The sequence below is a fragment of the Dipodomys spectabilis genome, unplaced genomic scaffold (genome assembly GCF_019054845.1).
Source record: "Dipodomys spectabilis isolate Male_0828 unplaced genomic scaffold, ASM1905484v1 ptg000043l, whole genome shotgun sequence".
Classification (NCBI taxonomy): Eukaryota; Metazoa; Chordata; class Mammalia; order Rodentia; family Heteromyidae; genus Dipodomys; species Dipodomys spectabilis.
In genome coordinates this window covers 30,984,205-30,998,052 of record NW_024870720.1, presented here as the reverse complement: position 1 = coordinate 30,998,052, position 13,848 = coordinate 30,984,205, and the positions used below count along the sequence as shown (strand labels likewise).

The 13,848-nt window shown below is 41.8% G+C and overlaps 1 protein-coding gene across 2 annotated transcripts in view; it reads right to left on the bottom strand.

Moving 5' to 3' along the window:
- Positions 1 to 5,893: 5,893 nt before the first annotated feature.
- Septin11 (septin 11) overlaps positions 5,894 to 13,848 on the bottom strand; it is a 100,264-nt gene continuing 92,309 nt past the window's right edge. Inside the window, exon 10 of one of the 2 annotated variants that reach the window (XM_042678050.1) lies at positions 5,894 to 6,308. In XM_042678050.1, coding sequence (XP_042533984.1) covers positions 6,305 to 6,308 — 4 coding nt within the window. In that variant the 3' untranslated portion in view covers positions 5,894 to 6,304. Of the gene's footprint in view, positions 6,309 to 9,634; positions 11,059 to 13,848 lie in introns of those variants that run through there. The other variant, XM_042678049.1, reaches the window with a different exon arrangement.

Genomic DNA, 13,848 nt, shown 5'->3' with positions numbered 1-13,848 from the left:
CTCTTCAGCTCAAGGGCAGCACTCTGCCACTTGAGCCACCATGCCACTTCATTTTCTGGTGAGTCACGGACTTCCTTGCGTGGGCTGGCCTTAAACCTTGATCCTCAGCTCTCAGCCTGAATAGCTAGGATTACAGGTGTGAGCCACTGTTGCTTGGCTATCATGGTTTTTCTAGGGCAGGCTCAGATTTGTGTATCTAGATAAGGTTACTTTTTAGCTCACTGATTTTGCTTGTAGGTCAGCATCTAACATTTTGAAAATACTTGTGGATGAGTTTCTTACTGCTTTAGGACTTTATAGTCCAACTGAAGAGGGAAGTGAAAGCACAAGGAGATAAAAGAATGAAAGAACAGTTGTAAAGATAGCAAAGGATTAACTCATAAAAAAATTTAAACCTTTCATTTTATTTCTCCATTCAAGAGAATTGAGAGAGAATTCAAGAGAATTATGGGAACTCTGGGAAGTTTACAACTGCCTATGTTCGTACTGTATGTAGAGATTGGTACTGAGTCCTATATTTTCCCTCTCCAACAGATACTATGCTTGAAAGCTAGGGATAGGGTCAGCATATTTTGTGGTTAATCCATTTCAAATAGAGAAGTCAGATCATTGCTTGATCCTAAGTTATCTTAACATTAGACAAACTAATTTTAGATGGCAAGCCTGATACTTATTCTCCAGTGAAAGCTGGAAAAAAGTGTGGCTTAAGTGGTATAGTGCTACCCTAGAGTAAAAAAGCCAAGTGAGAGCCCTGGCTCTGAGGTGAATTTCAGCCCCAGTAGTAGCACGTGCGCACACGGACGCACACATACACACACAAATAGGAAGATAGTAAATCATTCTGGGACACATTTTCATGTCACAGGGAATCTGGGGGACAGTTGGGTTTCAAGATCCTGTGCCCCAAAACTCATTTAATTTATGGTCCAAGTCTGCTCAAGACATACCCCACCTTGGTATCCATTCAGTTCTTCCCGCCACATTTGAGACATCAGCTCTCTTTTCCTATGACTAACAGTGGGCTCTTCCAGAACTTTGGTTGAGACTATTCTTTTTTCCTGTATTTTTCACCTGTTCCAAATATCCTGAGACATATTTCTGAGATTTGGAAATTTGAGCTATGTGTATGATGGTCTGGGACCTGTCTTCTTCATGATGGGTCCAAACTTAATGGACATAGTACTAATCTAACTGAAAGAGTACATGCTCTAGCTCAAGATGAGACTTAGAAGTTATTCCTATTCTCTGATTATCTGTGGAAAACCAGTTCTTTCTACAAATGACTGTCTTAATTAGTGTGGAGGCAGGAAAGCTGGGAATGAGTGCTCCCAACTCCAATGAAATGTTCTTAGCACTATGGGGTGAGTTTGGCATACATTATAGGCATACATGGGAATGTCACAATGACTCTCTCCCCATACCCCCACCTCTCCACCCCCCCTCCCCCATACAGCTAATATATGCTACTATAAATATTTTAAAAATTCTCTTAGATCAATGTTTCTGGCATTACTTTTGGCTCTGCTAATTCCCACTTGTACAACTAAATATGCTAACAAACCTTTTAAAAAATATTTTTATTAGATAAAAGAAGTGGTCCTGACACTGCTTTTGTTGCCAAGGGAAGCTAGCAGCCAAGCTGGTAAGTCATCCTAGGTGCCTACCTGTGTAGTACTCTTGTTACAGCCAGCCACTCACTCTACTACTGAGCCACCTTCCCAGCCCAACATTGGGCATCTTTAAGGGAGTTCTTACATTCTCAATTCCACAGGAAAGATAGGGGCCAAATGTTCCCACCATCCTGGGAAGTGCAGTTCAGATGAGCAATGAGGATTAATTTGTTTAATACTATATTTCTAACAATTTTGAACAAATTTCAACTAATTCAAATCTTTTAACTTTGGTGCCAGTACTGGGGCTTGAATCTCAAGGTCTCACACACTTGGCTTTCTTGCTCAAGGCTAGTACTATGGGGCTGGGAAGGTGGCTCAGTGGTAGAGTGCTTGCCTTGCATGCATGAGGCCCTGGGTTCAATTCCTCAGCACCACATAAGTGGCGCTGTGGCTCAAGTGGTAGAGTGTTACCCTTGAGCTGAAGAGCTGAGGGGCAGTGCCCAGGCCCAGAGTTCAGGCCCCACTACAGGACCCCCCACCCCCTCAAAAAAAAAAAAAAAATTGTAAGTCATGCTTTGAGCTTTGGCCACTAGATGGTGCTCCTAGGAAAATAGTAAAGCACCACTTTAGGGAGAAATTGCCTTGTTTGGTACCAAGCAAACACTCATTATGACATCTGGGCACAGCATCTTTTGTGGTCACAAATTCGCATCACTTAACGCCTGTGAAACTGGTCATGAGAAGGGGGCAGGTGGTGTCTCAAGTCAAAAATAATTAACATCCTAACTAGTTATTTGTGTGCAGTCCTACAAAGTAGCTTAAAAGAACTGAGAAGGCAGGACCACAGGCAGCCCCAAGCCATGCAGCTTTCAGGCCATGCTGAATTTGACCAACTGACCAAGTGTACTCATTTAGCTTCAAGGGATAGTTAGCTTTCTCTTCCCACATAGATGAGTTTAGTCGTTTCTGGGTATATCAATGTGGGTATATCAATGACTTGAAAAGATGTTGTAAGACCAAGACTTTTATCAACTATAGAAATATAAGCTCACTACTAGTTTTTGCTTCCTAGGAACTTGAGTTAAGGGTGAAATGCAAACTCTCCTTTACTCTTTTACCTTTTACTCCTTACTCCATTATGTATCAATGCCAGAATTGTGTTACATAATAGTTAAAGCAGTAGAAGGGAGGGGGATGTAAAAACAAAAACACCAAAACTTTAATAGCCTCAGGCACTGTGAACTGGTTTCTCACTCTGAAAACAGCCCTTTTTTTGGTAGAGGAAGCAGATAGGCAATAGGACACATGAGAAAGGGCAGCAACTTAAGGCAAACAGAACCATGATTGGTAGGGAATGTTATTCTTGCTTTTCAAATGGCCTATCTTCAACAGATGAATTGACTGGACTTACCTTTCCCTTTACTCCAAAAATCTGCTGTGCATAGGTGGTAAACTGAACTCTACCAGTGCAATTAATAGTGTGTGGTGATAACCCCATACTTAGTATAGACTTGCATTATAAGAATAAGTCATTGGAGGGCTGGGAAGGTGGCTCAGTGGTAGAGTGCTTGCCTTGCATGCATGAGGCCCTGGGTTCGATTCCTCAGCACCATAAGCAGGAAAAAACCGGAAGTGGTGCTGTTGCTCAAGTGGTAGAGCCTAGCCTTGAGCTTAAGGACAGGGCCCAGGCCCAGAGTTCAAGCCCCACAACCAAAAAAAAAAAAAAAAAAAGTCATTGGAAAGGTATTGGAAGGAACCTGCTGCTCTAATAACATTGGGCAGAAAATGCATTGTATAAGCTCAGCTTTTGAATGCAGTATTTATTCCTTTTCCCTTTACACTCATTTGTTCTTTAGTGTGTACAGTGAACAACTTTATTATAGTAGCCGCTGTTTCCTCTTAGTGCCACAATTTTGAGTTTCCACATGGACTGAAGGGCTATCCAGCTTATGGTGCTGCAAATGATTTGAGGCAGGTGTGGAATCTTTGTACATCATTTGGTGATCTATTAACAACTAGATCACATCTATATACATGCTACTCTCAGAAATAGCAAGGCTGGAGAGGAAAGTGAGGGGAAATGGAAATCGAAAGTCACAATTAGTCTCACAGTCCTGGGTTGGCTACACCAGGTAATCTAAGACAGTCACAGGACTAGCCATGATCCTAATATTCTAATCCAAGGATCTTTGAAAGAAGCCCCTGTACCTTCACTTCTGTCTCCACGGTGAAAGATGGTAAGGCTTGGGCTGAGAAGGTGGCTCAGTGGTAGAGTGCTTGCCTTGCATGCCTGAGGCCCTGGGTTCAATTCCTCAGCACCACATAAGCAAAACGAAAAAAGCTGGAAGTGGTGCTGTGGCTCAAGTGATAGAGCGCTAGCCTTGAGCTGAAGAGCTGAGGGACCTCACCTGTAGATCCCTAGACTTACACTGGTCTAATACAGAGTCCACACCTGAAATTAAGTTATACTGTTTTCTGATGGCTAAAAATTCCCTGCTTGGGTTGGGAAGGTGGCTCAGTGGTAGAGTGCTTGCCTTGCATGCCTGAGGCCCTGGGTTCGATTCCTCAGCACCACATAAGCAGAAAAAAAAGCCGGAAGTGGTGCTGTGGCTCAAGTGGTAGAGCACTAGCCTTGAGCTGAAGAGCTGAGGGACAGCGCCCAGGCCGTGTTCAGGCCCCACGACCGGACCCCCCCCCCCCAAAAAAAAAATTTCCCTGCATTTCTTTTCTATAGTCCAGCTTCAGATAAGCCAACAATTTTTTTATTGCCAATAATTATACCCAGATGGCTTCATACCATTTAGTTGGTCAGCCAAAGAACTATAACTTTGTGAACACTTGAGAAAAAGAAGCACCCAAAGTAAAATGCTGAATTGATCAATGGCAGCCTATTTTAGACGTGACAAGGCACTTGTGGGTGGCATTGAACAGGGGCTAAGTAGCGCTAGGCAGCCTCTGTCCCATGGAGATGCCCTCTATTCTGGGGGCAGTGAAAGGAGGAACTGTAACATTAGACTATGTTTCTCTACTTAGGGGAAAAAAAAAAGCTATTTGACTTTTAAATATTGCACAAACCATCTTTACAACCAGATGCATCGTCTTAAAATTGAGTGATAGTATCAAGTTGATTATTAAAATATTGAAAATCAGGAGTTTAAGAATAAAACTGGGGGGGGGGGGCTGGGAAGGTGGCTCAGTGGTAGAGTCCTTGCCTTGCATGCATGAGGCCCTGGGTTCGATTCCTCAGCACCACATAAGCAGAAAAAGCCAGAAGTGGCGCTGTGGCTCAAGTGATGAGCACTAGCCTTGAGCTGAAGAGCTGAGAGACAGCGCCGAGGCCCAGAGTTCAGGCCTCACAATGGACCAAAATAAAATAATATATATTTGAATGATTCATTAAAAAAGAATAAAACTAATTAAATTTAGTGAATTTGAGGGGTTTCGATAAGATCTGTATGTTTAACTTCTAAGACTGAGAATGGACCAGATTCTATCCTTCAAGATACTATACTGTAGTATGGTACGAGGAGGTGGCTCTTAACTCATGTTTTGATTATTTAATGATTTACATTTAGTAATAGCTTTGTTCTAAGAAAGCTACTTGCCAACATGCTCATCTAGTTGTAACTTTTCTAGAAATCAAAGTGATAGGGACTATGGTTTCATTTCACTGCTCCAACAAAGCCTAGGGCTACCTTTCTTATGGTTTGGACCAATCCTATGGGTCTTCAACTAATTGCAAGTCATGCCACCACCAATATCACATTTATGATCTACCGACTATGAAGCTGAAAAATGAAGTTGCAAATAAGCAAAGCTCTCAAAAAAGTAATGAATTTGCAAGGTAACTAAAATGCACAGACTTACTCTACAATAGATATGAATTTGCAAACTGAATTGGTTATGAAAACTGCTGGGGAGGGACTATTATTTATTTCAGTAATGCAGGTAGAATCTGACTCATCACCAACAGGTCAGCATTAGAAATCACAGACTCACTCAACTGGTAGAAGTGTATGTATGGATGTACTTTAAGTGATCTCGTCTAAACGTTTTGATTCTCCGAAAGTTGGCAGACATTGTGGAGAAAGCCACCTTGGTCACTCTGGAAGAAGATGCAAATCAGAGCCACTGGGAATGACAGATACCAGGGAGGATATAGGTTCTTGTTTGGGATTCCCCATGTCTGGGATATACAGATCCTGTTTAAAAAAATAATAACCTTGGACACAAAGTAAGGCAGAACTCCACGAAGAAAAAGGCAGGGATAGGACAGGAAGTTATTTGAATGTATCTTTAAATATAAATTGAGCCCCAAAGGTAGAAAAGTCATCTATCTACCCAATAGTGGCACATTCGAAACACAATCAAGACTTGTAGACCAAAACCCTAGTAACAAAAAGGGGATTAAAAACTGTACCTGAGAGGAGGAGAACATTCTTAAACAGTTTTGTGATGTAAAATTCATATATATTTCCTCTTAAAGGGAGCTAACGACTGGCATACTTTGATAACAAAAATAAGTTTGAGTAACCAATGGAAAAAGAGTGATTTGCTGGAACTCCTCAACATCCAATATAATCCCAAACCATTTGTATGAGGGATGCAGGAAACAAGGAGTCAAATAAAACAACAATGGCTTCTGAATTTTAGGGAAGGATGCCCTCTTCTCTCTCTCAAGAGTCAGATGGTCAGCTGAAAAATAAAAACATTGTATCAATAGGACACTCCAAAGGAAAAATAAATTGCAGCCATCTCTGTTCATGCAGTATCAAAGGTTAAAATAGAAAGAAAAAAAAAAACCCAAACACCAAAACAACCCACAGAACTATCCAGGTCTTAAGCCTTGTGGCAGGGAGGTCCTGATGTGGGACCATTCAGAATGCTGCTCACAGGACAAAGCGGTCACAAGTACCGTGAGTCACACTGACCCCAGAGAAGGAGGGTGGCCACTTCTGGTGGGATAGGTACATAACATCCACCTCAGGTGGGGCACATGCTCTCTTACACCCACAAGTTCTGGATCAGCAGCTTCAAGAATATGACAGCTAAACACGAGGGTTCCAGCACCAGACTTGGATTTGGGCCCAAGTTCTCTTTCTCACTCAATTTCTCTTTTCCTTTTAAGGAATATCATTTAGTATGACTAGCTTTGGTGATGACATCACTTCCGTAGTGGCTCTGGGCAGTGGTTTATAAGGACATTGACGAATACAAACAGCAATGCAATATATGACCCAGACTTTAAAAGAACGGGAGGCGATGGTGGAAAGGAGGTAACTCTTCCCCAACACGTGTGGACACACAGCTCCTGCTCTTCTAATGCTCTGTGTCCATTAGGAGAGACTGGGGCTTGTCAACAGGATGGCTACATAAAGAAGAAGCTACAGAAGAGAAAAGAGAAAGATTCAGACTCAAATTTAGTTCTTAAAGTCTTTTTAAAAAAAAGTGCTTATCGACCATAAGTGGAGAAAGAGAGTAGCAGTGTATCAGTTAAGGGGATGCTGTCCCCAAGCATGGACAGAGGGGTGCAGTGGCAGGGACAGTGCCTCCACTGGGCACCAGGGCTGGGTCCACAGGTCAGGTGGGGGCTGGGGTGGGGGAGGGTGGCAAAGACCATGTGAGCTATAGGACACCACAGGGAAGTGTCTTGGAGAAGCTGGGGTCATCCAGATAGCAGCACACTTAAGTTCCCCATAGAAGGCAAGAAAGCAGGAGACATTGCCACCCCTATTTCTTTGACCCAATATGACAAGCATGTGTGTGCGTACATATGCATACCAAGCAGTGACCAAAAAGAACTCACAAAAGGGCACACAAAACAACATTTGGGTAAAAATATATTTCCCCCACTTTAAGTGTTGGCACTAGTGATGATATATGCATAGATTACCTGTTTGCCACTCTAACAGACACAAACCTGGCAGGGGGCCAGATGAGTACTTTCACACTTGAAGAAATAATGATGCTTCACATCAATACAATTATTTTAGTTCTTAAAAAAAGACAAGTGTCTAACATGCCGCTTACATTTATGACAACTCTGCATTTAACACTGGAAGTAGATTACACAACAATTTTAGAAAAAACACATCGGTTATTTTCAAACAGCAAAAATGACAAGAATCTACAGCTACAGTTTAAGGCATATCAGCATATTTTAAAATCAAGAAATAGACAAAGTTCTAATGCTGTTCACAGCTTAATTTTCGATTTATTTTTAAAAATTCCCCTTCATACCTACATACAAACTAAACTTCATAGGTCATAATGCTAAGAAGTGATCAGCATCACAGATGTGTCCTGCCAGTCGAAGCAGGGCTTGTGGAAGGTGAGACGTGACAATCCAGACACTGGTACATGGCAAAACCAAGGGATCTGATTGGACAGTTCTGAGAAGACCACACAGACAGTATGACATGTGTCGGGGACAGCTCAAAACCCAACTCAAAACAGGTTCATCTGTGAAACACTTTCGGCTTTGTCAAGAAAATGAGGCAACCAAGCCTATTTATCTGAGGTGCACAAGATACGGAGAGTTAAGTGTTATTGCTGGTGATTTGTGAAGCAAGGAAGGAAGATAAACTCACAGCTAACATCACATGAAACAACTCCCATGGTATCGAGATGCCCTTCTGGACAAAACCTTGACTGCTTAATATAGACCTGAAGCTTGGAAAACAGAGTCTCTAAACTGCCATTAAATCTCATATATGCTTTTCTGTCATATGCTACAGCACACCCAACTGCTATGGGTATCTGCAGTCCAGAAGTAGCAAAAAGATGTGGAGGGAGGGAGGCTAGCCAGAGCTAGCTGGCACAAAAGAGGTGGCCACTGTGCAGCTAGCACCACAAAGAGGCCACTAAACTAAGATCCAAAATGTAGGGAGGTGGCCATAAAGGCAGCCTGGCATAAATGTGTTCCTTGTTTTGTTTTGTTTTTGTTTGTTCCCAATAGAAGGTAAGACTTTCTCATTTTAGCTTAGTATTCATCATCAGAATCAAGGATTCTCTGGTGACTAGGGAGGCCCACAGGCTGGGAGCAATGATTCCTGACATCCACATTTGACATCAAGAAGTTGAAAAACATACCAATGATACAAAAAAATAGAAATGGGACCATTTCATAGGTATATTTAGCTAAAAACAAAACAATCTACTCAGACCATTATTTCCTTATCCTATTCCAAAAGAAAAAAAATTTCATCTATCCCAATGTTCCTCTAAGTTTAAAGTCAGAAAGATCTCCAAAGTTTCTTCCTGCTGTACTTACATGCAAAGGCGAAAGCACATCCAATTAGATTTGAGGGTATCATTTATTCCGTGCAGAGCCAAGGACTACTGTGAAAAAAGGCATAGATACAGAAAGAAAAGAGCAGCAATAACAAACTAAACAGGGCTGGGGAGCAGTGTGGAAAAAAAAGTTTCAGAAGCAACACATTTTTAAAAAAAAATGTCCATGTTTCTTTAGACTTTTTATTCCCTGACTCTCCATTTTGCTGTGAAAAATTTAATGCAAAAAAAAAAAAATCAATAAATCTTGGCATCAAAAAGTCAGCTGGATGGTTTATGTTGCGAAGCTCACTTTTCAAACCTTGCAGGGATGCAAGAAATAGAATGGAAAAATGCACTTTCTATTACCAGGCACAAAAAAATACTCACACAGGCAGGGGTTGGAACATACAACACAACTTTTCAAGCTTTTGTGCAAGCGCCCAGCACAGGAGCAAATGCAGCCCGTGGTTAGAGTCAGCATGCCATCGACACTTCAGAAGTACTTTAAAAACATATGGAAAGACAAAAATGCTGGTGTAGTGGCTCCTTGGCCAGTGAGAATCTCCACCGCTGCTTCTAAGTCTAGTTTCTAACCCAGCTTAAGTTTGCCTCAGTGAAAGTGATTTCCCCAGTTGCTTAAGCAAACCTAAATTGGCCCAGGAAAGACCTTTTCTTTCCCCTCATGAAAATGGGATGAAAACCCGGGGGGGGGGGGGGGGGGGGGGGGGGGGGGGAGGGGGGAATCATCTTTGCTTGAGTCAGATTTATTCTTTTTGTTTGTTTGGAGAGAAAAGTGTTTCATGTTGGGAGAGGAAGGGAAGTGCAGCACAATCTATCCTGTTTCTCTGCCTGCTGTCTGAGGGGAAGTACGGGGTTCATGAAAAGGTTATCCTTTCAAGGAAGAAATGGGAGACGACAGTTAGGAGTGGAATGGGCACTGTGTAGATGAAAGGAAGCAATGGAGAGACAAAATATATCCTTCTCCACACAAATCAGGCAGGTAGTACATGTCCTGGTGTATGGTTGAGGCCACCTGGGTGAGGTGGGTGGGGCGCATAAGGGAGGAAATGCCCTTAAGACAACCAGATTCCAGCAAGGAAGCTGCAAGTAAGGTCTCATTGCTACTCTTTCTTTAAAAAAGCAAAACAACAACTTTCTGGATGCATGGGTTATTGTTACATTCCTTCCCATTCTACCTTAAATTCACAAGATCTTTACAAATATATGCTGATGACACATGGTTCACAGAGAAATTTCCACTGGAAGTGTTTGTGGCAGTTTTCTCATGAGGGAAAACTTTTTAGTGGAGGTACCCCTCCACTAAATCAGAAGGTTCTATCCCTCAATCCAGAGAGCAAAGGTGGGTTTAAGTTTATGAAAGGAGATATGGGAAGCCTACTGTGCTCAGTGGTAGATTCTTCTATTGAGGTTTTATAACCTGACCTTCGAGACTGATGATCTGTGAGAGGGTTAAGGATGCACTGGTGAACATGAACTTAATCATCAATTTCTTATGCCAGTCCAGACCAACTGGGCCAGGCTTGGAGAGGCAGTGTTCAGACGCAGTCTCAGTCCCTAACAGGAGACAGTCTGAACAGACCACAAGCTGAGGCCAAGTAATGCAAGCAATTAAAATGAAACATTCATGCAAAGGTAAAAGGTATCTGCAAATGCTTACCCACTGTTCTGCCTACATACAAATCTGCCTTGGTTTGCGGCAGGTGTGGAGAAGAGACAGTGAGCTCAGGGACTGTGCGATCAGTTGTTGCCATGGCTACTCAGGGTTTTAGTTGAGCTGCTGAGGCGGTGAGAAGTTTTCACGTCAGACGTACAGGTAGCTTTTTACCCCACTTTCCTCCGTCCAAAGCGACATACAAGTAACAGGCATGCTTTCCACTGCCATTCGGAATAGGCATACAAAGCAAATCATTGACTTGCCAGAAATAGAGTCCAGCTGCACAGAGCAGTTGCTGTTTGCTATTCCCTTGTTCTAGGGTTTTCCACCACCCGACAACATTCAGCAAAATGAGTTAAGAGTTATTTGTGTTTGGGGAAGGGCAAAACAATCAAATAAAACAAAAGGACAAAGATGGCAGAGATACACGGTTACTGCAAAAGCGGGTGAATGCGGGAACATCCTTGGCTGGCCAGGCTTTATGTGAAGCTTGCACTGCAAGTTAAAAAACAAAACAAAAAAGTTAGAAATAATAATAAATTAAAAAAGAAAGGAAAATTAGGAGCGCCAGCACCAGCATTCAGTGATGGTGACTGCTCATGCAATGATTATGAAACTGACAGAAACCAAAACCAAAAACTTGAGTAAGCTATTCCACACAACAGCGAAAGCGAACACTTCATACTGAATAAAAGAACACACGGTTAGTTTCCATTTGCACAAATTTAGAATTCACAAGTGACTTCTTGAAACCACCCCATTTCCAATGGAAAAATGTCTTTTTTGGTTTTTTTTGTAATTACACAAACCATTATCTATTAGATATCACACTGGCACTCAATAAGGACTTCATTCTTCCACTTCTGAGCTGCCAAAGGAGTCAAAGAATAAATATGTTTAAAAAACAACAACCACCTTATGGTTTGGAGAGGTTGAAAGTTGCTTGGGAACTAGAATATAGTGGATGAAGACATGCTACTGATCTAGTTGGGAAGGAAAGGAAAAGAAGAGTCATTGTATGGCTACATTTACAGCAATGTCAAGAGTGTTTCCCTTTTTTTTTTTGGTACTAAGCAACGCCAAACATACACAGCTCATTTTAAGCAAGTCCAAAACATGCAACTTTATGCTTAGCAAAAATAAATAAATAAAAAAGAATTTTAAAAAAGGTGAGTAGACGGTTGCATAATCTGTAGTCACTATGTGCCAGTTTTAAAATGATGAAATTTAGAGCGTTCTTTTGAGACTGATGGACCTTCACCAGCAAATGCCTGCTGAAAGTGTACAAACATCTTCAGGGAGCATCACCTGTGTCCATTGTATAACTTACCCTCAGCCAGTCCCACCAGTGGGGAGGCCACAAATAGGGAAAGTGGCATGGTAGCTAATGGGATCCACCTAATGGCAATGCCAGGGTTAGTTCTACTTTGTAATTTTAGGAAATGTTAATTACTTTCATGCCACTGCAAGTCAAGGAGAAGTATAAAGCCTTACCTATGTTTTAAAAAAGGAGTGCATCATTATAATAGAAAAAGAGAGTTTAAGATGATTAGAGTTAAGCTTGGAGGTGGAAGCATCGCAGGTAAACCAATAAGCATCGTTTGTAAAATGTTCTCTCTCCAACAAAGCCAGCTCCCAAAATGCATAGGTGGTAACTCTGGAACCTGTTCCAGCTACAACTAAGAGGAAGAACCTTCCACTGCTGTTCAAGGTGCTGCTCTGGTTGCCCTGATTACTGCCCAGAGGTCCTCTCTAATGGAAACTGTCCATTCTCACTGGTAATTAAGAGAGGTAACTTCAGGCTTCCAATCAGCTTTTCCCTTCACTATACATAGGGAAGTGTGACACACACAAAAAATACTGTGAACTAAGTCTAAGGCCATTAAAAACACAAGAAAATATATCAATATGCTAAAATAGAACTCCCACAGACTTTATATAATGCTTTATGTAAAGCATTATACAGTGATAAGGCCCAGGATGGGAAGAAAACAATCTAACCTGTCAAGAAATGCATGGAAGAAGTTCCCCGCACTGGGCAGTTTCTTACTAGATGGATTTTTTTTTTTAATGCAGCACAATGCTAATCACCTCTTGAAATTTGTGTTGCCAAAAGGCACATCTAGTTCACATGGAACATTCTCTCAACATTGCTGGTCTTTTATAAACATTTTAATTTTAAAATTTGTACCTTTTACGTATGTTAAGGTATGAAAACCTAGACTTTGGGTTTCCTAAGCTGTGAGCCGGCAGCTTTCTCTTTCATTCACACCTTATGTGAACATATGTGCACACTGACACTTATGTATGCACACATGCACACACCTACCCCTATTTTTCCCCTGGTTTGGTTTGGATCAAGGGTTCAATGACAAATGGCTTTTATTTGTCTTCTCTGAAAGAGTGGCTGTAATCTCAGACTCTATGTGGGGAATACTGGTATCAGTGTCCAAAGCCCTCCCAGTACACAGCTATTAGTGTTTTCTTGATGTAGGTTATAATCTAGGCAATTGTTTCTGTGAGAATTAATTCAGTATTACTAGATTCTGAGCTCTGGGACGCCTTTGGACACTTGGGTCCGTACCAATCCCAATTAAAATCCCTTCTCATGTAAACTACTTGTGATTGCTTAGAAAAGTTGCCTGCTTCTTTACTGTCCTGACACACTGCCCACTCAGTGCTTAGAAAGTCACAGTGTGTAAAGCATGATCTAATTGTGCTGTGGTTGGTGCATTTTGATCTTTCCACCAGGCGACATCTCTTGATTCCATAGGAGCGAACCTGACAAAGTTGAAGGTGTGTCAGCACTGAGCTTGCTTTTCCCACCAAGTCTCAATTAGCATTTTGCAGAAACTCCATGTTATCTGCCACCTTTCCAAAGAATGTAATTCTGCCTGCTGAGTACCAACATTTTTGTTGTATACTTAGCTGTTCACTTTTTGCTGAGCACCTTGGCATTAAAGGATGAAGAGCAAGATTCCTGAAACAAACTCCAGGGGCTGCCCTGAAGCACAGCAACTTCCCCAGACACAAGAGAGTATCCAGAGGTTCATTATGAGACCACCACAAAGTGTTCTCCACCCATCTCCTTCTCATGGGATTTATTGTCATCCATCAGCTACTGTCATAAAACTACCCTCTGGTCTTTAGTAATTCAGAGGGTTTCAGATTACAGGAGGATCTCAAGGAAGCTCAAATCTCCCTCTGGGATCAGACAGCTGCTACTGAAGTAACCCACTCAAGAGCACAATCTGACCCTTTGGCACATTAAATCAAGGCCGCAGT